This window comes from Adiantum capillus-veneris, chromosome 12 (assembly GCF_014529385.1).
Source record: "Adiantum capillus-veneris isolate H3 chromosome 12, ASM1452938v2, whole genome shotgun sequence".
NCBI lineage: Eukaryota > Viridiplantae > Streptophyta > Polypodiopsida > Polypodiales > Pteridaceae > Adiantum > Adiantum capillus-veneris.
Genome location: NC_140942.1, coordinates 20,747,123 through 20,773,477, shown reverse-complemented (window position 1 = coordinate 20,773,477; position 26,355 = coordinate 20,747,123). Strand labels below are relative to the sequence as shown.

The 26,355-nt window shown below is 42.9% G+C and overlaps 1 protein-coding gene across 1 annotated transcript in view; it reads right to left on the bottom strand.

The window, feature by feature from the left end:
- LOC147445429 (mechanosensitive ion channel protein 2, chloroplastic-like) overlaps window positions 1-17,279 on the bottom strand; it is a 41,078-nt gene extending 23,799 nt beyond the window's left edge. Inside the window, exons 1-3 of the mRNA XM_086524945.1 lie at window positions 17,031-17,279; window positions 16,844-16,927; window positions 16,589-16,761 (exon numbers count right to left, since the gene is read on the bottom strand). Coding sequence (XP_086381071.1) covers window positions 16,589-16,761; window positions 16,844-16,927; window positions 17,031-17,072 — 299 coding nt within the window. The 5' untranslated portion in view covers window positions 17,073-17,279. The remainder of the gene's footprint in view (window positions 1-16,588; window positions 16,762-16,843; window positions 16,928-17,030) is intronic.
- Window positions 17,280-26,355: the final 9,076 nt, after the last annotated feature.

The window sequence follows — 26,355 nt, the reverse complement described above, 5'->3', positions numbered from 1 at the left end:
TAATAAGTGAAAATACCAATAAATAGGAAAATAGGCTAAATGCACTGGAAAATTCCCCTAACTGATGCTAATGGATTCTGATGGGTGTTCCGATGATCATGCTGTGTGCAACCGGAGGATATGCATCTATGCTAAGTGATTGGGCATGCACGGTCTATGAATAGACTCACAAAAGTGCCAGATCACTGCTAATCTAACTTGATCGGACTGACTGAACCCTGCTGTGGTGTAGCTTGTCCACGGACACATAGGGTTGGGATGTGTCACGTAACATCCCCTCCTTTTCAAAGTGAGGTACTGGTACCGAACTGTATGGCGTCGAGGGAGATCGCCAATAGCATCCGGAATCCTGGAAGGAACTCTTCGCCGGCCTACTCTGCTGTGTGGGTCGAGCGGTACTTGAACTTCATAAAGGTCTGCAACGCTTGCTTCTTTGGGCCACGGCGAAAGCGACACAAAGTCTTCTGAATCTCCTTTCTTGCTTCAACTTCGTCTAGAGTCCTGCTGCTTCCGTCTTCAAGAATCTCCATGGCTGAAAATTCCTGAAACCATCTCCAACACAAAACCATGTATAACCGGCCCGTACAACGTAGAGGGCGGTACTATTTCAATTACCTGTTAACTTTACACAGAGCACTGAGAAGGGAAGAGAACACAGTTGCGTCCAACGACTAGAATGTCACTACGCACACGAGACCGACACCCTGTAGGCCCCAAAGACTGGCGCCCCTTTCGGTATTTCTTTATTCAAATTAAGGTAGACGATCCGCACACTTAGCACAAGCTTTCACAAAGCTGTCCAAACCTGGCGAGGGCTGAAAACGCAGGTTTTCGACCGGATTTCGACAACATAACGGCGCAAAAACCCCTGTAGGTCAAAAACACCTGTCTAGGACGGATTCCCTCGATATCTGGAAGCTTTCTGGCGAGCTGTCACAGAAATTCAGCAGGCTGTAATTCTCTGTTTTTCACTGCCGGGAGCCCAAAAGCCTGTACACGCATCCCAAGGCTCTCACAAGGCTCCCCCGATGTTCCCTTGCAGTTTAGGTGCAAAACCCTAAACCTGCAGAAAAACACAGCAGGCTGTAATTCCCTGTTTCGGATAGTTTTTAGCGGAGCGAACACGCCTACGCCTGTCCCAAGGGCTCCCGCACGCAATGGGACAGTTCCCCTGTGAATTGGACGAGTTTTCACGCGAGAAAACTCTCCAAACTCGCAATCTTTCGTGATGGAACTGTGCGTACCTGTGGGGGATTAGCAATTAGCTAATCCGGTTCCTGTTCAGAAGGCTCTTGCCTTGGCAAACGCACATAAACCCCCATAACTGTACATAGGTCAAATGAGAAGCCCACTAGTGGGGCATAACATACTGTACGTAGGGGAGAAAGAGAGCAGTATGTAGCGTGCCGGGCATCACTCCCGTCACCATACTGTGTATAGAGGGCAAGGTAAGCATTCCATAGCTTCTGTACCTGCTACAATCCACCTGAGGCTGAAAATGGCGCCCCCTTTGTTGATATGCAGCTCGTTTTTGCCTCCCAGAGTGGCAGAATCGCTCACAGGCTGACACGTCGCCCAGTTTCCGAGTTTGGGCTTTCCCTGCTAAAAATATCTCAACTGGTGCGTCAGTTGACTTGGCAGCAGAGCAATAGAATGTTCCCCTTGTCATTCCAGAGCTAACGACGCGAACACATTTTCCGGTCAAAAATAGCAGTTCCCTAAATTTTAGGAGATGCTTCCATGGCGTCCCTATCGGTCTCCTGACCATTTGACCAACATCTACAATGTGGGTTAATTTACTAGCCCCTTTCAACTTATAAAGTTGCAGTGACTTGACGAGTGGCCCAAATTCCAGTTTGGCGCACACGAGCTTCCATACTCATCAGAATTCAGTGCTAAACTGGCCCGAGCAGTCCCTGTCTGACGACCTCCGATGTGAGAAACCCATTTGGCTGCAGCCGTTTCACACTGGCCATGCAATGTCCACTTGCACCTTTTCAAGGGTTTTGGGACAAACAAGAAAAAATAAAATAAATATATCTAATACTTATTTACGGAAGGCAACAGGAAAAATACACCTCCTAGTGACACCATGAACATACCTATTCCATGTAAAGTGAAGGAAAAAAATCTTGTCTTCTTTAAAGACTGTGTATGCAATGTCGATGAACATAGAGACGGAGTGACAAACCGTTCATCAAACACATGCAAACAATGCGTTCGAATCTTTTCTGTTTGATCAAAATCAATCAACTGTGGCAAATCACAATGGAAATGCCCATGCTTGGTGCTCATAGTGTCATGTGCTCTATCGGAAACTGAGTCATGCCAAGGAAGGGACATGGAATGTGACTTCCTGACATACAAACTTTTCAACTTTTCATGAACAATCCGCATACATTCGTGCTCATCCATGAAAGAAACGTGCTCAACATACAATATGTCATGCCTAGGAAAAGGGATTACATAATGATGCTGACTAAAATACAGGAAACCTTCACGAATAAAACACTTGAACAATGCGTGCGTATCAATCATGCGAACACATAATACTTCCTGTGAGGGTTCTTTGGACAAAGGCTCAAGAGTCAAGATCGGTTCTTCCTGAAGGGGTTCTTGGAACCTAGGCTCGAGAGCCAAGATCAGATCTTCGTGATTGATCGAATCTACAATGAGGTTAGTTTCACTAGGAAAAGCATCCACTAACACATCATCCTTGCGAACAATCACATCATCTTCATGCAACTCATCATGCTTGTGAGAAATCACATCTTGATCATGCAAATCATCATGCTTGTGAGAAATCACATCTTGATCATGCAAATTATCATGCTTGTCATTGTCATCCAAATCATTATGCAAATCATTGGCATCCAAATCATCATGCTTATCATTGTACTTCAAATCATTGTCAATCAAAACATCATGCAAGTCATGGTCAATCAAATCATCATCATGCTTCACACAATCATGCAAATCCTATGTGTCATGCTTTGGAGAAGAAGAGACTGAGAGAGTCTTCTTTTCCCGATCTTGTTGCATCTGTGCCTGTATTCGAGAAAAGAGTCGCAACATCTCTTGCATTCTTGCTTTGGTCTCGCGATCAAATCTTGCTTGACTTTCTCTTTCTTCCAAGTCGAACTGACGCTCTATGGCTGCCATTTCTTCTTCGTAAGCCTTTCTGTCTGCTTCTCTTGCTTGGTCCAACTCCTCCATAGGAGTTAGTGCAATCTTTGTCGTAGATGGGGAAGGGTCGGAAAAACCTCCTGGTGGGGAAAATTCTTCTTCGCCTCTCTCATGCTCATCACCTCCAAGCGAAGTATCCATTCCGCTTCGAGTGATGATCATTCTGCAATCGTGGTTCTTGTGGGTTCTTGAGTTCACGAGGAACTTGGGTTCTTGGGGGTCTTGGGTTCTTAAGTTCACGAGGAACTTGGGTTCTTGCGGGTCTTGGGTTCTTAAGTTCACGAGGAACTTGAGGTTCTTGAGGGTTTCTTTCGCTTGCAAATCACGTTGGAGAAGGATCTTCTCTTCACCCGAGTTCTACCCTTTTCTGCGGGCGCACCCCTTGGCGGCCTTGCGCTCACACCAAGGTTGCTTTTTCCCACCTCACGTCGATTGGCCGGTCGCTAAGTGAACGGTCCGCTCTCAATGAGTGAAAAGAGACACAAGGGGAGGTTGGACAAGCCCTTCTTTCTTGGGATTCCTGTCACTCTTCAACAGAACACGATTAGGAATCGCCACACCCAAGTAAACTTGGGTTCGTGCGATCACAACAAGCAAAAAAATTCATGTGGTTCTTGTGGTTCTTTCCTTGAGTAATGCAGAACACTTCCAAAGCTCTAATACCAATGTTAGGTGCTGCGGAATGAATGTTGTATTTTCTCAAGATTAGTGATCTTTACTGCTCAAGGTTCCTTTTAATTCTTAGGGAAAGAGAGCTTTCCGTCTTGTAGAGTGCTGTGGTCACGAACAAAGTGAGTGGATTATGTGTGCAAGTGAATGAGACTGAGGGAAGGAGAGAGAAGAGATACGACACCGAGAGGTTTGTAAAACCCTCCTCCGAATGTCACAAAGTGATGACGTGGCGGACAGCAGAAACCCTAATTTCTGCCAGAAACCCTAAAATTCCTGCAAACCCTAATTTTTGTCAGAAACCCTAATTTCCGAAAATCGCGGAGGCTTAAAAAAATTTTTTAAAAATTGAAATGATGAGCGACACGAATTGTGCTTTTTTTTTATATAAAAAAAGAAAAGACTCTCTAAAGAGAGAGAGAGAGGACTACTGCTTTTGATTTTAAAAGCTTTTGGGGCTCTGCTTTTGGGCATCCCTTGTAACCTTTAAATTAGTGGTGAGGGCCTCACTTCTCAGAGCATCTGGACGTAGAGTCTGAGTGTGAAACCCTAGCCACCCTCTTGTACTTTGATCTGATTAATATAAAAAGAAATACCGAAAGGGGCGCCAGTCTTTGGGGCCAATATCTCTAGGCACGGAACTCCGTCGGGCCAGTGCAAATCTATTGTGATCTGTGAATTGTTTTGAAGTGGTTATTTGGTGTTGTCGCAGTTGATTCTTGACTTGGAGTGTCCAAGTCTTACAGTGGTATCAGAGCACGGCCGATTTCTCTTCTACAGGAAATTCGATCCCCGAATTTTTTTCCGCGGCACCTATGGCTTCAGGCAATGATCAGTCGACTCCCTCTGCATCTGGAGATGCGGACTGGGATCACAACGAAGATTCTGGCAGAGAGTATGGCCCGCCTAGGCCTACTCAGGCGGAGCAGCAAGAGATGGAGCGTCGTCAATTGATCGGCGATGCAACAAAGATGATGCTCAATTTTGCCAAGGACCCGAAGATGGCAAAATATGTGACCCAGACCTCTTTGGAAGAGGTACAGATGGAGTGGCAGAGAACCACAACACCACTCCCGAAACCTGCTCTCAAGAAATCTTCTGCCTCCAAGAAATATACGGAGAAGTAACTAGAGAATGGGGTTGATGCACGGATTGCTCAGCTTTTTGACGCGCAAAAGAAATCCAAAAAGCACGGCAAAAAGCAAAAGAAAAGCACTGACTTTCCAGGTTATTTGGGTCGTCAATCGACTTTTGACAAGGCAAAGAAACAGAAGAAGCGTGTTCGATTTGAAGGAGTACCCAGTTGTTCTTCTTCTTCTTCTTATGACAGTTCTTCTAGCTCTTCAGATTCGAGCGAAGAAGACAGAGAAGGTAAAAAGCGAAGCAAGAAACAAAGCTTCGGAAAGGGCAAGAAGAAGGCTACATCTCGCCCAGAGACTGACAGTTCTACTGAGGACTCGTCTACAGACAGCTCAGATTCCGATGACGGAAAGTTTTATGTGAACACGAAGAATTTTTACAAAGCCAACCAGTATGACTTTCTCGAAGATAAAAGCAAGAAAGTCCGAGAGTTTAAGGAAGGTGGCCACTCGATCAAGTTTGATACTTTCTCAGGATACTCAGATGCTTCGAAGGCTTTGTCTTTTATACAAGAATTTGCCATCGCTTTCGCGGGAGGACGCTATTCAGAGCACTCCAAGATTCGGAGAGCTGCCTCTTATTTTAAGGGGAATGCTCGCACTTGGTGGTCCACTCTTCTATTAAGCAAGACTTTGCCAGTTACATGGCTGAAATTCAAGAGGCTTTTTATTTCTTATTGGTTGACTCAAGAGTTTGAGCAAGATATACGAGCTGCTTGGAACCATCTTCGGATGACAAAGAGCGATACAGTAAATACTTACTGTGAAAGATTCTGGAGCTCTTTTCTACCCGCCTCTTCATTCAAGAAGATCTCGTTCAGAGAACAGATTGAACGGTTTACCTTGGGTCTACCTACAGAGATCCGAGATCACTGCTTGGAATAGAAGTCGGCTTCTATTTAGGAGTTGATGAGTCATGCGAAGCGGGACTTTGCCATTCACTCTGGCAATCTGACCTACCCACAGATAAGGCCATGACACAACGAGCCGAGCAGACTTCTCGGAATGAAAGTAGAAAGAAAAAGAGCAACCCAGAGAAAAAGGATGCACAACCCAAGCTTACTCCTGAGGAGAGAGCTCGCTTCATCAGAGAGGGGAAGTGCTTTGGATGCGGGGAACATGGACATATCTCCGCGAAGTGTCCTAAAAAGGCACAGAAAGAACAGAATGATAAAGACGACGACAGGTCTGAGAGTTCGAGAGCAGCTGAGGAATGTGGCAGAAAGGCAGATAGAAAAGCAGAACTAGTACCACATGGCGTGGGACCTGCACCGAATCTAATGAATGAAAGTACAAACTTTGCCGCTTTTGGGGCAAAGTGAAGGATCAGGAAGCTCTTTAAAAGGAGCCAAGGCAAACTTCTTTTCACTTGGAATTGGCGGCTCGATTTGGAATTACGCCCGACAGACTGACGCCACGGGCGGAGGTAGTTCGACTGGCACCCGGATGGGATATTGCCATTACACCGAGCATTGGCAAACTTTGTTTGCAATGACAGGGGTGTTCAGGGCACGCGAGTGACGTTCTACTCAGGATCCCTTGGTACCACAAGAACTACGCCGTGGTTGACTACCGGGCCGAGAAAGCGACTTTGATAAATGAAGGGCTTGGAGATTGTACTTGATGAACTTCAGTTTCTTACTCATTCTTTTGGGAGAGAACTGAACGCTGGATAAAGGTTGAATATGTTTTGACCTGATCAAAAGAACCCCAAGATTTTTCTCCACACTCATGCCGATTGCTTTTCAGAGGGCCTGAAGATCACACCATTGATCTAATACCTGGAAGCACGCCACCGAATCAGCCACCTTACCGTGTGAGCCGAGTACAGAATGAAAAGATTATGAACCCAGTGAAAGACCTCTTGGAAAAGGATCTTGTCCAGCCTAGTACTTCACCGTATTGCTCTCCAGTGTTGTTGGTTTTGAAGAAAGACGGATCTTGGAGAATGTGCATCGATTATAGCGCTCTCAACAAAATCACCATCAAGAACAGAATTCGGATTCCTAGGATCGATGATATACTCCACAGGTTACAGGGATCCTCGTGCTTTAGCAGGATTGACTTGAAGAGTGGATATCATCAGATCAGGATAGTGCCGGGAGACGTCTACAAGACAGCTTTTCGGACGACTTTTGGGTTATTTGAGTTTTTGGTAAGCCTTTTGGCTTAACCAATGCTCCTGCGACATTTAACCGGATGATGGACAGGATTTTTTGAGAGTACAGGCTATTTGTTGGCACTTTCTTTGACGACATCATTGTTTTCTCCAAGAATGAGGCAGAACACAGAGATCATCTGCTTCAAGTCTTTCAGGCATTACGAGATCACACGTTAGTGATTAATGCAAAGAAAAGTGAATTTTTCCTACCAGAGATACACTTTTTGGGACACATTGTGTCAGCAGCACAGCAGGAGTGCAAATGCACCCAGCAAAGATAGAGACTATCCGTGATTGGCCCGATTTGAGGAATGTCCATGAAGTTAGAAGCTTCTTGGGACTGTGTTCGTACTACAGGCGGTTCATACGAAAGTTTGCAAAGGTTGCTTCCCCTTTGCATACCTTGACACAGAAAGGAGTACCTTTTTCGTGGGGACCCACAGAGGTGACTGCCTTTCAGACATTGAAAGAGAAATTGACTACGGGACCTATTTTGACTTTGCTGGACTTGCAGAAGTCATTTGAAGTATATTGTGATCCTTGTGGTCGTAGTCTGGGTGCGGTCTTGATGCAAGAAGGCCATGTCATAGCTTACGAGATCCGTTTGTTCTCTAGGCCGGAGATGACAGCACAGATCTATGAGAGAGAGCTTTTGGGGTTATCCACGCTCTTACTCAGTGGCGGCATTACCTACTCGGAGCGGATTTTACTGTCTTTACAGACCATCAGAGTTTGCGCTACTTCTTGTCACAGAAGCAGCTTTCGGAAAAGCAGATGCGGTGGGCGAACCTCTTGTCATAGTTCCACTTCCGAATTGTCCATGAGGGACAGAAGAATGTGGTGGCAGATGCTTTGTCTCGGAAACCGTTGGTTCTGGCTGTTTCCACGATACATCATAGGAGCTTCGAGGATATGGTCGATCAGTATGCTACAGATACAAATTTTGCAGATATTTTCACACGGATACGGGATGGGGAGATAGTAGCTGGATACTCCCTTCGGGAAGGTTACTTGATGAAAAAGACTATGTTGTGCATTACACAGCCGTTGAGGGAAAAGGTTATGACTGAATGCCACTGTCCACCTTTTACGGGTCACCGCGGCATTGCTACCACCATGAAGGGGGTAGAGAAATACTTCTTTGGGCCGAGACTCAAAAAGGATGTGGAAGAGTTTGTGCGCAGTTGCTTGGTATGCCAGAAGGTCAAGTTTGACAAGCATAAGGCACAGGGATTGTTACAACCTTTACCCATACCCACCCGCCCCTGGGAAAATATTGAAATGGATTTCATTTTCTTTTATCTCCCGAGAACACAGAATGATCACGATGATTTTCCGATTACATGGCACGTCTGAGACGATTGTCTTCGACAGAGACCCCAAATTTATGAGTTTGTTTTGGAAGGCAATTTGGGAGAACATTGGCACGCGGTTGCAGTTCTCGTCATCGTTCCACTTGCAGACTGACGGGCAATTTGAGATTGCCAATTCAGTGATTTTAGATTTATTGAAGTCTTGTATCTCGGATAAGAAGACTCAATGGGAAAAGAACTTACCTTTGGTGGAATTTGCCTACAATAACACGATACACTCTTCGACGGGGAAGACGCCATGTGTGATTGTTGAAAGTGCTGCGAAGGTTCCATCCTTCCTGAGCACGAAAGATTAGAAATTTGAAGCGGATGAATATTCGCGAGGTTTGGATACGGCTTTTGCCAAGGTTCGCAAGACTTTGCAGGAGTCTCAAGAACGACAGAAAAAGGCAGCGGATCGCCATCTTTGCGACTTGAAATTGAAGGAGGATGATGGGTGCTCTTACGTTTTGAGAAGGCACGCCTACGAAAGAAAAAGGGAAAGGAGAGGCTTTTTCCAAAGCTTAGTACGCAATACTACAGACCTTTCCAGATCACTGACAAGATAAATGATGTCTCCTTCCGATTGAAACTGTCAGATACTTGGAGGATTCACAATGCATTGCATGTGTCTCTTTTGAACCCTGTTAAGGGTGATGTGCCTGATGATGGGAAGCCTGATGAGCAACCCGAAGTGGAAGAAAACGAGGAGATCCTTGTTCCTGAACAGATTTTGGCACATAACGATACGAAGAAAGGTAAAGTCCGAAGGCGGTTCTTGGTTAAGTTCAAGAACTTTCCTGCATTTGATGCGAAGTGGATGGAGGAGGAGGACCTAGCAAATACTCCTCGGATTGTGAAACTTTACCTTGATGTTTTGGTTTAGCATAGTCTACTCCAAACGGAACCCAGAAACTCAGCTTGGCCGAAGATCTGGTGCAGTGGGATGCACAAGAGGGGAGTTACTCCGCTCCTTTGTCAACAGATGCCTCGATTTTGATACTAAAGTCACTGATGTCTCTTTGAGCTTCAGGGATACTGAGAGCTGACAGTATTCTGGTGGATGACTTTATGAAATGGAATTCCTGATTATGATACTGATTTGTTCTTGACTTCTTGTGAGTACAGGAACTGATAGACGAAATGACTGCAGCATTTTGGTCTGATTGATCTCGAATAGACATGGTTGCAATAGGGGTTAGTCAATCGGACATCGATGAGGTCCCGATTGGACCTAGATGTGATTGCTAGCTACATTGCCGATAAATCATGGTCTAAGATCCGAATGAATGTTGAATGTCATGTGATGTCTGGTGATGTCCTGTGATGTCGTGTGATGTGACTGCCGATTTCGTACATGTGCTAGATGAGTGTTCCTAGTACGTAGGTACTAATAGTTAGTGTCTGCTAAGACGGTTTATGGCTTTTGTCGGTTTTGCAGGCGTAATCGCGGTCGATTACAATGATTTCAAGAGGGGGGTATGTCACAAAGTGATGACGTGGCGGACAGCAAAAACCCTAATTTCTGCCAAAAACCCTAATATTCCTGTAAACCCGAATTTCTGCCAGAAACCCTAATTTCCGAAAATCGCGGAGGCTAAATATCTTTATTTATTTATTTATTTATTTATTTTATTTTATTTTTTTTTGAAATGATGAGCGACGCAAATTTTGCTTTTTTTTATATAAAAAAAGAAAAGACTCTCTAAAGAGAGAGAGAGAGAGAGGACTACTGCTTTTGATTTTAAAAGCTTTTGGGGCTCTGCTTTTGGGCATCCCTTGTAACCTTTAAATTAGTGGTGAGTGTCTCACTTCTCAGAGCATCTGGACGCAGAGTCTGAGAGTGAAACCCTAGCCACTCTCTTGTACTTTGATCTGATTAATATAAAAAGAAATACCAAAAGGGGCGCCAGTCTTTGGGGCCAATATCTCTAGGCACGGAACTCCGCCAGGCCAGTGCAAATCTATTGTGATCTGTGAATTGTTTTGAAGTGGTTATTTAGTGCTGTCGCGGTTGATTCTTGACTTGGAGTGTCCAAGTTTGTTACACGAAGGCCCCACTCTCGTCGGCGAGAGTGGTCTATTCTTTGATTGCACAAAGGTGTACAATGCGTATGCAATGGACTATGCAACTTGGTCTATGCCGATGACGACGACGACGACGACGGCTGAAATCTGAGATCTTCTAATCGCTGAATTTCGGGACTGTTTCGGTGGCTGAAAATGACTGTTTTGGCTGCATTTTCTTGGCTGAAAAATGAGGTTTCTTAGGGCTGAAAACTGATGGTCTTTACGGACTGAATTTGCTACACTTTAGGTGAATAATGCCGGTCTTAATTTGCTGCTGAAATCCAAAAACGCCAGGGGCTGAAATTGGTCCTTCTATCGCCGGGGTTCTGCAAATGCAAAAACGCTAGGCTGATCTGCTGTGTCGTGATGATGCCGGGGCTGATCTGCTGTGCACAAATCGCCAAGGCTGATCTGATGCAAAAACGCTAGGTCTTCTGTGGAGAAAACGCCAGAGTAGTCACAGGGGTTGGTCTTGCTGAGAAGTTGCCTGTTGAGCAAGGTGCTCCTGCTGCCTCTTCTGCCATTTAGTGCTAACTTGAGTTTGCTTATATATTAACTTAGCAAAATTGCCCTACCTACTTTTGTTGGAAAGTCACTTAAAAATAATAAGTGAAAATACCAATAAATAGGAAAATAGGCTAAATGCACTGGAAAATTCCCCTAACTGATGCTAATGGATTCTGATGGGTGTTCCGATGATCATGCTGTGTGCAACCGGAGGATATGCATCTATGCTAAGTGATTGGGCATGCACGGTCTATGAATAGACTCACAAAAGTGCCAGATCACTGCTAATCTAACTTGATCGGACTGACTGAACCCTGCTGTGGTGTAGCTTGTCCACGGACACATAGGGTTGGGATGTGTCACGTGACAGAGCATGAAGAGTACCACCTATGCATCATTCAGGCCCTTGTGTTGTGCACTAGGTCCTTGAATTCCTTCGAGTAAGCATCTAGACCCTTATTCAACTTGAATAGCTTCTTGAACTTCAATGAGACACTCAAATCTTCTCGACTTGCCTAGATCGTCTTCTTGAAGCACTCGATCTTGTCAACTTGCATAAATCGTGCTCGAAAGATTGTATGAAACTCTTGTCCAAGTCACACGCTTATGATGCAACCCAACCCTCCACGCATATGCCTCCCCTTGAAAGATAATTCGCATCTAACCAATGCCTTGTGCATCATCATACTTATACAAACAAATGCCATCCATGACTCCATGTGGACAGCCATGAACCAATGCTCGTCTCTTCGCAACATATACAATCAAATTATTCACACTACCACCACACATAATTATATGCTTGCATGTTCTTGGGGAAACAATGTAATAATTATTACAAGTACATTAATCCCACTTTTATGTGTCTCTTTTTTGAATTTTCTCTTTATTTTTCTTTCCTTTCTCTCTTGCTACTTTGATTTAAGAGGGCAGTTTGTGATGGGGTTTTCCCGTGGAGCTATTGATCATCTCTCTCTCTCTCTCTCTCTCTCTCTCTCTCTCTCTCTCTCTCAGGCAAGTACATCACTGATTACAAAGCAGGTCCAAAGGCGACAATTTGGAAACTGTAAAAAGTGGATACGACGAGCCACATGGCAATTTGTAGAAAATTGAAAGCCGGGGTTAAAAAAACCTCTCCTAGAGAGAGGAAAAATGCCCTAGCAAGCCAAGTAGAGAGAGGATGATAGCAGCCTTTTAAAAAGAGGGCAGCCTTTAAAAAAGAGGCACTTCCACCAAAAGTTACTCTACTACTTTATATCAAAAACCTGAACCACCAAAGACCACCAGCTACGAAAAGGACAACAAACATCTGCAAGACCTCTTACATCGGACATTGCCCACCAACTGGTAAGATCTAACAGAACAAGACAATGGACAACCAAAAGGGAAGGAGCAGTTGAGGACAAAGATGAGGGAGAAGAGACAACTGACACCGCCAAGAAATTACAGAAGGATGCCACAAGATGAGCAACAAAGCATTTTACTAGAGCTAACAAGAAGCTATCAAACATCTGTGTTTTCAGCGCATCGTCGTCGCATCGTTGCCATCGCCGTCCTCACCGACACAGTGTCAAAATTCAGCAGTTAGCAGATTTGCAGATTTCAGTCCATAGCGTTTTCAGTTTTCAATCCGTCTCGTCGTCGTCATCATTGTCGTCGACAAGTCCATTGCATTTAGACCATTGTACCAAATTTGTGAAATCAATAGCATAGACCTCTCTGCCATAGAGAGGGGGGCCCTTGGAGGAGGGTTTGACAACCGTTTGGTGTCGTATTCTTCTCTCTCTCTCTCTCTCTCTCTCTCTCTCTCTCTCTCTCTCTCTCTCTCTCTCTCTCTCTCTCTCTCTCTCTCTCTCTCTCTCTCAGCACCTTCATTCACAATGTTATTCACTTTGTTTGTGATCATTTGCACTCTCTCACTAAAGGAACGGAAGGCTCTCCCTTCCGTAAGGAACCCTTGAGCACAGTTCGGAGCACTCATCTTGAGCAAAGTTCAACATTCACTTCCGTTGCACCTTACACTCATGGATAAGCACGGATGTATGCGGAGAAAAGTTTGCATTCAAGGAATTCACATTCCATGTCTCTTCCTTGGCATGACACAATCTCAGAACAAGCACAAGAAAGATTGACCATCAATCATCGGCATTTCCGTTGTGATTTGCCACAGTTGCTAGATTTAGATTAGAAAGTCAAGTTTCGACCCCATTTTTTGCGTGTGTTTGGTGAACGGCTTGGCGCTCCGTCACTTTGTTCATCTACATTGCATGCACAGTCTTTAAGGAAGACTAGTATTTTCTAGTCACTCTACATGGACTGGGTATGTTCATGATCTTGTGTTGGAAGTGGTTTCAGGAAATTTCCTCCTCGGAGATTCTTGAAGAAGGTAGACACACGACCATAGCCGAAGTTGGAGCATTGAAGCAACCAAATATCACTGTCGCTTTCGGCACGGCCCAAAGAAGCAAGCATCCCAGACTTTCATGAAGTTCAAGTATCGCACGACCCACGCATCAAAGTGGGCGGGCGAAGCGTCCTTCCCAGGATTCCAGACATTGTTGGCGCTCTCCCTCGACTTTCTGGCTGAGGAGGCAGCTGGAGCTCAGTGCACCTTCTCAACAAGAACCGGCAGGAGACTCAACGTTTTCAGCCACAAGACAGCATGGCATTTTGGTACTTCCTAGATCAGCTAGCGTTTTCCAGATCCCAGCTCTAGCATTTTGCAGATTGCATATCGGGACCAGCGTTTTGCTACACAGATCCCCTGGCATTTTTGGTTGCAGATCAGCATCAAAGTGTTGCAGATTCCCGATGTCAAATCGGCCCCTAGCATCAAAGTTTTCAGTTTTCAGCACCACAGCAGATGCCGCCCTAGCCTCGCAGATCTCACCTACCCACAGCAGCTCCTTGCCGCATGGTCAAATCAGCCAGCATTTTCAGATTCAGCCCGCTGTCCACAGATTTCAGCACCTGCGTTTTCAGCGCATCGTCGTCGCGTTGTCACCATCGCCGTCCTCGTTGACACAGTGTCAGAATTTCAGCAGTTAGCAGATTTGCAGATTTCAACCCCTAGCGTTTTCAGTTTTCAGCCCGTCTCGTCGTCGTCGTCGTCGTCGTCATCATTGTCATCGACATCGTCGGCAAGTCCATTGCATTTAGACCGTTGTACCAAATTTGTGAAATCAATAGCATAGACTTCTCTCGCCATAGAGAAGGGGGCCCTTGGAGGAGGGTTTGACAACCGTCTGGTGTCGTATTCTCTCTCTCTCTCTCTCTCTCTCTCTCTCTCTCTCTCTCTCTCTCTCTCTCTCTCTCTCTCTCTCTCTCTCTCTCTCTCTCTCTCTCTCTCTCTATCTATCTATCTATCTATCTATCTATCTATCTAATTATCTATCTCACCACCTTCATTCACAGTGTTATTCACTTTGTTTGTGATCATTTGCACTCTCTCACTAAAGGAACGGAAGGCTCTCCCTTTCGTAAGTAAAAGGAACCCTTGAGCACAGTTTGGAGCACTCATCTTGAGCAAAGTTCAACATTCACTTCCGCTGCACCTTACAATGGAAGCTTGCCTTTAGAGGCTGTGGGTGTGTGTCCTTAAGGTTTGCTTTCGGGTGTGTGCACATGAGCTAGTGTGTGTGCGTGTATGTCACAAACTGCTGACGTGTCAAGCCATTGAAGAATGAAGCCAGGCTGCAGATCCCCGATTGAAGGGCCTAAACCCTAAGAAGCAATAGCAACAGAAGTTCACACCAACTTCCAAAGTCTTGCCGAGTGGCCTATTTCTAAAGAGGAGTTTCCGCCAACTTATGGAATCCCATCCGAAGGGGCCCAAGTGACACAAAGAATGAGTAGATAAAGCAGGACCTATACACATACACACACACAACACACACATGATTTGCGTAAATTGTTGATGACGTGACAGCTATAGGGACGGCCCCAAGACACACTAACACGTTGCCGTGGCAGACTGTACAGACACCCGTGAATTACGCATTTTGACGTGGCAATTGTACGGATTTCTGAATTTTGCGCTAGCAGCTTTTGGACAGTCTAGATGCTTTTAGAACTCGAATGCATTTCATGTAAACTGCTTTTGGGCCTAGGGCCTTTAAATAAGACCCATGGGCTCACTCTAGCAGTCTGCCCATGGGAGATGCATTGTAGAGCCATGGGAGATGTACTCAATTAATGCAATATAAAGAAATACCAAAAGGGGCGCCAATGTATGGGGACAGTGCTCTCTTGGGGTGGAACTCCGCCACTCCCCGTCTCGTGTCGTCTATCTCTTTAGTTCAGTTGTTATTTGAAGTGCTTAAAGTTGTTCGCTCTCTTCTTTCCTGTTGGCACGTGGTGCCCGTCCCCGTTACAGTGTGTATGGAAGCTTGTTCTTAAGGTTTGCTTTGTCTGATTGTTCTTAAGATTTGCGTTGTCTCCTTTTTGCTTCTTTTGCTTTATTTCCTTTTCTTTTTGTTGGATTGGATTGTTGTTTGGGGTTCTGGTTTTGGCTTTGCTTGTTGCTTGTGCACGGTTGGCTTGTTCGGGGTTGGCCAATTGTGCTCCTCTCAACTCTTTCCACCAAGCTTCTTCAGCCAGTTTCCACCTAGATGTTGTGTCAAAGCCTCCTACACTACCTCCTAGTAGTTCCCTCTCCAACAGCGGTCTTCAAGGGCCCCCTTCAACAAGTGGACTACTCGCTCTTCTGAATGAAAGCACCTTGTCAGCTCCGGTACAGTGCTTTGTTACCCACCTCGTGCATACTTCTGAAGCATCTTGATGATGTCAGTCGCCTCTTCTCCCTCATCTTTGCCACCAACTGCTGCACTCTCCCTTATGTTCCTCCATTCCCTCTTGCTGTTAGAGTTTACCAGTTGGCGGGCATCTGCCCCACACCAAGCTTCTCGTAGCTGTTCGCTGTCATCTTCATTGCTGGTGGCTTTTGGTGGCTTTGGTTCTTGCTTTATAATTGCTGACGGGGTTTTTGGTCAAGGTACATATCTTTCAAAGGCTACTAACGTCCTCTCTCCACTTAGCTTGCCAAGGCACTTTTACTCTCTTTAGGAGAGGTTTTTTACCATGGCCTTCAGTCTTTCCCGTTAGCCATGTGCCTAGTTGTATCCAGTTTTTCTTTTTCTGTTTGATGCCTACGGGCCTGCTATGTAAACAGTGATGTGCTTGCTCTCATAATAGGCACCATGCACCATTTGGGCATTCTGGGAGATTTTCAAGTGATAGAATCAGCCTCCTTTCCTTGCCACAGAGAGAGAGAGAGAGAGAGAGAGAGAGAGAGATTATGTGTCTTGATGCCTTCGTGATGTAGCTCTCACATGCAAAAAGGGAAGGAAAAACAATGTCGCATGCTTACTTTCCTAGAAACAAGATAAAATTATGACATTGCAAACCCGAAAAACTTTAGTAAAACCATAAATAGTTGTTTCATCACCTTATGGACATAACTGATATCACCGTTGCTCAACAACACAAAAGAGGTAAGTGGTCACCTTGCAAAAGAGCTTGCAGCAACACCTTTCACAATGCTTGTGAATTCTCTAGATGGGAATGAAATTGGAGAAACAACAGCACACACATAGCGTGGCCGGCCTCGCACACCCAAGTATTCCGACTTCCGAGCATGCTTTGTGATTGGAACACCCCACCCCATTTGCCTTATGTCCTGAAAGATGCACAATAGACTCAGAACTCTTACATCTCCCCTGCAGTCAAGACAATCATATAACAGGGCATTTGTAGCCAACCAGAGAACTGGGCAATCTGTTGAAGCGTGCTGCAAGACAAACTTGACATCTTGGCTTTGACCACGAAGACTGTGTTCGCAATTTCTGAGACAGATCAACATGGCTGATGGTAGTTACATCATAACTCAAAATCTTGCAAGAACAAAAAAGCTCTAGCAACTTGTTTCATTCATATTTTCTGTCATACCTTCACATAAACATCAGTGTGAACCACTCGATGTAGCTGCATCGTGCACGTTTTGACTGGCACAGGCAGAATGAGACGATAGTGCCGACCCCTCAGGATAGAATGCTTGTAAATCTGCACAAAGCGAGGACGATGCTGCTTCTTCCTACCACGGACTCAATTATCGAGTCTCCGACTCTCCATCGCTGGTAGATTAGTAAATTACAAACTTGTTACACTACACTCAATTTTTCCTTATCTCTACTCTCAATGTATTCACGAGTCGTCCGGAAGAATTGTGCAACTAGTGTGGCATTGGGAAAAATAGGGCATTCACATTATGAAGATGTGTTTGTATAGAATCTTGGTCAATGCTGAGCTGAGAGTGCTCCTTCAATTTGTAGAATTGGAGTGTGAGAGGACTTTCTATTTTTTAAAATAGCAAGGCCTAGAAAAAGTTAACCACCCCCCAAGAAATGCCTTCTCTCTGTTTCTCTCTCCCAGTCGAAGAGTCTCTCTCTCTCTCTCCTTCCTTCCTCTGGCTCGTAGCAGTGAGCAAGGTCGCCTCTCCTCTGGCTTGCAGCCTCGCTACCCGGAGCATCTCTCTCTCTCTCTCTCTCTCTCTCTCTCTCTCTCTCTCTCTCTCTCTCTCTCTCTCTCTCTCTCTCTCTCTCTCTCCATCTCCATGTGCACACGAGCTGGGTGAACTGGGCAATGGGCTCACGACGGTGCTGCCCTGCTCTTTCTCTGTCATCCGTCGAATGGCGACGACTTCCAGTGCCTGTAGAGCAGCTCACATTTGAAAAAATACCACGTCAGTGGTATTTTTTAAAAACTATAGCCTATATCTAACCTCATCGTCTGCAGCGCAAAACTTTAAAAAAGTTCCTCTATGCCATTAGCCACTAGAGACGATGAGGTTAGATATAGGCTATAGTTTTGCGCTGAGAGACGACGAGGTTAGATGGGAATATGTTGTGAATTCCATCTTAATCGGTCTTCTAAAACGCGAAAAAATTGTGCTACTAGTGTCGATAGTGGAAATACATTGTGAATTCCATCTTAATGTGACAATGGGTCATCCTAACAATCGTGCAAGTAGTGTGGGCAATTGGGAACATGTTGTGAGTTCCATCTTAATCTGACGCCAAGTCTCAACTCATCTAAAGTTATGAGGGTGGCCTCCCACACCGGCCTCAGAGAGAGGAGAGAAGAGAGCCTCTTCAAAGAGAAATCTTATCATGTTATGCCATCGTCTTGACCAAAGTCAAGTTCACTTTAGCTCGACATTTACATGTTGCAGTAGGGAATAAAGTGGGATTGGAAACTGGATAGGGAGAGAAATAGGGTTAGGGTTTTGTTTTGCAATAGAAAAAGGAGTTTAAGAGACATAGTAGGGTTTGCCTTCCCTATTCCTAAACTGTGCAAATTCTAGCTTGCGCACCTCCTTCCTGTTATTTGAAGTTCCATCGGTCTGTTGATTCTCGCTGTCCAATTTTCTATTCCTCTTTATTCTGTGTTGCACGCTGTAAATGTCGAGCTAAAGAATGAACTTGACTTTGGTCAAGGCACTCGTAGAATGCGATAAGATTTCTCTTTTGAAGAGACTCTCTTCTCTTCTCTCTCCGACGTTGTTGTGGGGGGTCATCCTCATAACTTTAGTTGAGTTAAGACTTGGTGTCGAATTTTAAAATGGAATTCACATCGTATTCCCACTCCCCACCGTATATATTTGGCATCATTTGCAAGGTGTCATAAAAAAATAATGTATATCTAAGCTCAACCGACTCCAAGTCTGAACTCAATTAAAGTTGTGAGAGTGACCTCTCGAAGAGAGAAGAGAATATAGCCTCTTCAAAAATATATCTTATCGCGTTCTACCATCACCTCAACCAAAGTCAAGTTCACTCTTTAGTTTGACATTTACAACGTGCAATAGAGATTAAAGAAGGATAAAAAATTTGCTTGTTTAGAAAAACGATCAATCTGTATCCATATCATATCATGCTTGTGAACAATGAGTGAAAACGCAGTAACAAGATCCATAGAAATGTATTCCTAAGGGTTTTCAGGAATAGGGAGAGCGTGTAAAAGGCCCAATTTCTTACTTATTGCTGCTTTAATATTTTGAAAAATCAAACAAGATGAAACATACTCTTTAACATCACTTTTCATAGCAAGCCAATAAAAATCACGACATAAATTTTGAAAAGAAGTAGTAAATCCTCTATGTCTAGCATACAATGGTGTGTGCAACTCTTCAATGAGAGCAAAGGATGAAATGGTTTTGTTACACACAATTTTTGTTTGAAGTAAAGAAAATTTTATTGTATGGTGTACTCTAGAAATGTGTGTATAGAATTGTCAAGCATATGCAACCATGTGGTTTTCAGATCATCATCTTGTGCATAAGTATCATGCATAGTATCAAATGAAATACCAGTAATGGTTGATAGATTATTAAGAGAGAGTTTGACTCAAAGCATCAATACAAAATTTTCTTTACCAGCATGTTGGTGTTGAATGTTGGGCTATACTTTGTTGATAAATTTTGATTATCAAATCAGCACCTATTAAATAATGTTTCCAAAATTTTAAAGCTTGCACTATAATAATCAATTCCTTGTCAAATGTACCGAACTTTGATTCAAAAGGTTTAAATTTACGACTCTTAAATGCGAGTGGATGGTTATCTTGCATAAGAACTGCACCAATACCTTTTTCACTAGCATCATTAACTAGAATATGTTACCATATACATGTGGTAGTGATGTGTGTGAACACACTAGGACCGCCGGAGCATTTTTTCCCTCTTTAGGAGGTTTTTTCCCCCGTGCATTGTATATACGCCCATCACTCTAGGGCTATCTATCTTTCCATTGTACACTAAGTAACACACTCTCTATTGTGTTCCTTGAGCTTCCTTCGTCTTCTCCAAGCTGTGTGAGTTTCTCTGCAACCCTAATTCCAACAATTGGTATCAGAGCAGGTTGCGTCCTCCCGGGCTTAGTAGCCAACTGCTCCAACACACGTCTGCTTCCTTTCTCTAATTTCAGTGCGCTTTGGCGAGTGTCGCAGGTCGACAAATATTTCGAATGAGCTCATTGAGCTCAGTTTGCTCAGATTTCTAATTCGTGCTCATTTTGGCCTCCGTTTCCACTACAGGCAGTGCTACACATACTATTTCGTCATTTTGTGCAGAAATTTTGTTAGTGTCGTTTTCTACATAATAGGTGCCTTACAGTCTTCTACGGTTTGTGCTATATAGCATGTGTTGTTTCCACTTCGTTTCTCCTCTTTTCGGGCAGTTTTCACGTCAGGTGCAGCATTTACCATGGCTGACAACAACACAGATGTCTTCAAGATGTTTGCTGTTGAGGACAGATTGGATGGGGACAATTACCCTATGTGGGCTTACATGATGCAACATGTTCTTGTGTCAAAGGGCATCTGGAATATTGTGCATGGCATTGATGTATGTCCTGGTTCTGAGGATGTAGGCGATGTTGCGGATGTTGTAGGACTTGCAACAAGGATTGTTGCTATTAGAGTTGTTTTGCCTACGACAGAACAATCTTGTTGGGATGTAAAGGATGCGCCACCTCATGCATTGATTGCGTTGTCTGTGAAGCGCACCACTGTTCCTCACATTCGTTCAGCAAAATCTGCAAAATAGGCTTGGGATATTTTGGCTGGTCTTTATGCAAGTTGCAATGAGGCTTAAATTGCTTTGCTGTGTAAAGAGCTGAATTGAAGATTATGCATGAGGAAGATGATATGGACACTTTCCTTGCTGGTGTCAAGGATATCAATAAGCAACTTAATTCTGCAAGTGAAGTCGTTTCAGACAGTTCCCTTGTGCAGATTGTTCTTGACGCCTTACCAGATTCTTACCAGACTTTTGCTAGTACTTGGAGACTTATGACCCAAGGAAATCCTGAAGTTGTCACTTTGATGCGTTATGCACATTGCTGTTGCAAGAGTCACTTTCCAGAAAAAACAGGATTAGACAACGTGCAGTTGAACAAGCTTTTATTGCCTCTCAAAGAAAGGGTGGTAACAGCAATGCAGCCACTTCTTATGGTTCTGCTGCGAGTGGCAAAACTTCTATTCCAAATTGCTGGCAGCAATTCGTCTGGAAATTCTGGTGATAAGGGCAAAAGGAAGATGTGTTGCCATTATTGTAAAGCTAATGATCACTTGATCAAGCAGTGTCCTAAGTTGAAGGCCAAAGAGGCTAAGAAGAAAGAGGGTGGTTCCACTGCAAATGCTGGTTCCACTACAAATGCAGCCATTGTTGCGTCTTCTATGAAAGGAGACTTTGTTGCTGATGTTGATGCAGAATGGGCTTTTAGCGCAGAGTGCACTTACAAACCTGTTGTCCATGATGCATGCTTGTTAGTTGCTACATATTCACATGTGTGATATTTCGACAGTGGTGCTACAAAGCACACTACCTCACATCGTGAATTGTTCACCTCTCTTGAGTCTGTCTATCATGGGAATTCAGTCACTTGTGCCAACAATGCCTCTTATCCGGTTCAGGGAGTTGGAAAGATTGTGCTTACTACTGCAAATGGCAGTTCTTTCACACTTGTTGATGCACTTTATGTACCTGGGATCAAGAAGAATTTTTTGTCTATATCTGCACTTGCTAGACTTGGACTTGTAGTCAAATTTGTGGATGACAGATGTACAGTTCATGATCTCAGTTTTGGTGATGAAATTGTTGCATGTGGGCTTTTGTGACGTGGGTTGTATAAGCTCACTTTGTATGACAAGTGTGGACAAAATTTTGCAAATGCAGTTGAAGATTCAAGGGCTATTTCAAATGCAAAACTTTGGCATGCACGTTTTGGTCATCTGAATTTTGCCAGTTTGCTGCGTTTGCAGAAATCTGATATGGTTGCTTCTTTGCCGCCTCTTGAAGCACCGGTCAAACAGTTTTGTGAAGGTTGTATTTTGGGTAAGATGCAGCGTTCAAAGTTTCCAAAGGATGGTTCAGTTAGGGCCACATGCAGGTTGCAGCTTGTGCATAGTGATGTTTGTGGGCCCATCCAAACTCCATCCTTGGGCAATTACCTTTACTTCATGACTTTCACTGATGCAGGTTGCAGCTTGTGCATAGTGATGTTTGTGGGCCCATGCAAACTCCATCCTTGGGCAATTACCTTTACTTCATGACTTTCACTGATGATTACTCTAGGCATGCATGGGTATTTCCGCTCAATTATCGAGTCTCCGACTCTCCATCGCTAGTAGATTAGTAAATTACAAACTTGTTACACTACACTCAATTTTTCCTTATCTCTCCTCTCAATGTATCCACGAAGTGAAGAATTGTGCAAATAGTGTGGGCAGTGGGAATACGTTGTGAATTCCATCTTAATCGGTCCTCTAAAATGCGAAAAAATTGTGCTAGTAGTGTCGATAGTGGAAATACATGTGAATTCCATCTTAATGTGACAATGAGTCATCCTAACAAGCATGCAAGTAGTGTGGGCAGTTGGGAACATGTTGTGAGTTCCATCTTAATCTGGCGCCAAGTCTCAACTCATCTAAAGTTATGAGGGTGGCCTCCCACACCGGCCTCGGAGAGAGGAGAGAAGAGAGCCTCTTCAAAGAGAAATCTTATCATGTTATGCCATCGTCTTGACCAAAGTCAAGTTCACTTTAGCTCGACATTTACAGGCTGCAGTAGAGAATAAAGAGGGATTGGAAACTGGACAGGGAGAGAACCAAGGTTAGGGTTTTGTTTTGCAATAGAAAAGGAGTTTAAGAGACATAGTAGGGTTTGCCTTCCCTATTCCTAAACTGTGCAGATTCTAGCTTGCGCACCTCCTTCCTCTTATTTGAATTTCCATCGGTCTGTTGATTCTCGCTATCCAATTTTCTATTCCTCTTTATTATGTGTTGCACGCTGTAAATGTTGAGCTAAATAATGAACTTGACTTTGGTCAAGGCACTAGTAGAATGCGATAAGATTTCTCTTTGAAGAGTCTCGCTAATGTTCTCTCTCCGAGGCTATTGTGGGGGTTCATCCTCATAACTTTAGCTGAGTTCAGACTTTGTGTCAGATTTTAAAATGGAATTCACATCGTATTCCCACTTCCCACCATATAATTTGGCATCATTTGCAAGGTGTCATAAAAAATAATGTGTATCTAAGCTCAACCGACTCCAAGTCTGAACTCAATTAAAGTTGTGAGAGTGACCTTTCGGAGAGAGAAGAGAATATAGCCTCTTCAAAAATATATCTTATCGCGTTCTACCATCACCTCGACCAAAGTCAAGTTCACTCTTTAGTTTGACATTTACAACAGGCAGTAGAGATTAAAGAAGGATTAAAAAATTGCTTGTTTAGAAAAACGATCAATGACTATCCATATCATATCATGACAATGAGTGAAAACCCAATAACAAGATCCATAGAAATGTGCTCCTAAGGGTTTTCAAGAATAGGGAGAGCGTGTAAAAGGCCCAATTTCTTACTTATTGCTACTTTAATATTTTGAAAAATCAAACAAGATGAAACATACTATTTAACATCACTTTTCATAGCAAGCCGATAAAAATCACGACATAAATTTTGAAATGTAGCAGCAAATCCTCTATGTCTAGCATACAACGATGTGTGCAACTCTTCAATGAGAGCAAAGGATGAAATGGTTTTGTTACACAATTTTTGTTTGAAGTAAAGAAAATTTTCTTGTATGGTGTACTCTAGAAATGTGTGTATAGAATTGTCAAGCATATGCAACCATGTGGTTTTCAAATCATCATCTTGTGCATAAGAATCATGCATATAATCAAATGAAGTACCCGTAATGGTTGATAGATTATTAAGAGAGGGTCTTTGACTCAAAGCATCGGTACAAAATTTTCTTTACTAGCAGGTTGGTGTTGAATGTTGGGCTATACTTTGTTGATCAATTTTGATTATCAACTCAGCACCTATTAAATAATATTTCCAAATTTTTAAAGCTTGCACTATAATAATCAATTCCTTGTCAAATGTACTAAACTTTGATTCAGAAGGTTTAAATTTACAACTCTTAAATGCGAGTGGATGGTTATCTTGCATTAAGAACTGCACCAATACCTTTTTCACTAGCATCATTAACTAGAAGAAAGAATGGTCGATCAAAATCAATCAAGTATAACACAGGTTTACTAGTTAAAGCATTCTTGAGTGCAATGAATGAGATTTCTTGTAAATTAGTCCATACATAAAGAGTATTTTCTTAAACTGGAGAGTTAGATAATGAGATTTATAAGCAAAATTATGAACAAACTTTTTGTAATGACTGCAAAGACCAATGAAAGACCGTAGCTCATGCAGATTTTTTGGTCGAGGTCATGACTAAATAGCTTCAATTTTGTTGCGATCTACATGTATTTCCTTTCCCGATACAATGTGTCCCAAATAACCAATTTCAGATTGGAAAAATGAACTCTTTTTGAAATTCAAATATAAGTGGTTTTCTGAAAGAAGATCAAACACACGTGTTAAATGTTCCTTATGTTCTTGTTTAGATTTACTTAACACAAGAATATCATATAGAAAGTCGTGACAAAATCCTGATGATCAATAAAAATCGTGTTCATCATATGTGTGAAGGTGGTTGGTGAATTTTTCAGATGAATGGCATGACAAGGAATTCATAGTGCCTCGTTTGTGATTTGAATGCAATTTTGTGATTATCAACTGTGTGAATAAGAAACCTATTCTTAATGGTGATCTTGTTTAAAGCCCTGTAGTCAATACACATACAAAAGGTTCCATTGTTCTTTCTTAACAAGAAGAATTGGAGCTCTATATGGTGAAATTCTAATAAACCCTTTGTCAAGTAAATCTGTGATCTGATTATCTTCATCCTTAATTGTGCCTTTCACTTTAAGTAAAGTGTGTGTAGATCTAGGAATACCGAAGAAGGTTGTCATTGGAATCATACTCAGGATCGTAGCCCTCACCATAATTGGCTTCAACTTCATTGTCATCAGGAATAGCATATTTGATGATGTTAATGAACATTTGGGTGGTTTGCTAAATGGTCTTTGGTTGGGATTATGTGTGACTCCAATGGGTTGACCATTGATCTTAGCAGCATTGTTTGGGCTCTTATCTGCATAGTGGCCAAACTAAAACCATTTAAAATATTTCACCTTTTTATTACCTCTGGAAGGTCGAGTAGTGTGTTGATAGTTGGAAGGATTTTGGTCACCCCTCTGTTGCATATTGTTGTTGTTGTTGTCATGGGGCTAAGAAGGTGTGGTAGAATTATCAAATCTGCATCTGTTAAAGAAGGCATGGCTTTTATTTGTTTTCTTGTTAAAGTTAGGAGAGAAAGGAAATCTCTATTACGGTTAGGAGTTGATGTCCACCTTTCTTCTATTCTCCATATTAAGAGCCAAGTTAATAGCTTTTGAAATTGAAATCTGCTCAAACATATCTATCTCAACACCAATTTGCAATGCTAACCCAAATATATACTTACGCTCTAGCTTACTGTGGCTGACATGTTCAATGGCTTGCAGCTCAATGAGACAGTTACAAAAACTATCGGTGTAAACTTGTACATCTTCATTTCTACTTGACGAACTAAGTCCCACTGGCGTATGCTTTAGCTTTATATTGTCTAGGTAAGAAATGGCATAGAAACAACTTCTCAAATGCATGCCAAGTACGAGGTCTTCTATTGTGCTGTTTGGTGGAATTCCACCATAGTGTTGCACTATAGGTGAGGTGGTTTGATGCACATTTGGCCATGTCATATTCAGGGAAGTCTTCATCATGAAAGTAGTCATCTAATTGACTTACCCATGTCAGAACAATGCTAGCATCTTTAGTACCATCAAAACCTTTGAAAGTTGTGCTAAGTTTGTTTTGCTTTGGAGCAGTTGCAGTTTCAACATGTAGTATGCAATAGCTTATCTTCTAATTCTTGTATTTGTATGCATTCATATGCAAGTGATTGTTGCAAATTTGTGATCTGTTCAGCAATGGACTGTGGTTGTGGTAGGTGAGCCATGTGATGGCGTGTTTTTCTTTTTCTTTTATAAACAACCACTCTCTCTCTCTCTCTCTCTCTCTCTCTCTCTCTCTCTATATATATATATATATATATATATATATATATATATATATATATATATATATATATATATATATATATATATATATATATATACACACACACAAACACATATATATAGTGGCTATATTTATGTGGATATGAATAGTATGCAAAACAAGGATAAAATAAAAAGATAAATGAAATAATTTGTACTTAGTCGTAAGGTCGATGATGACGTCCAATCCAAAAGTGTAGCACCAAGGTAGAGC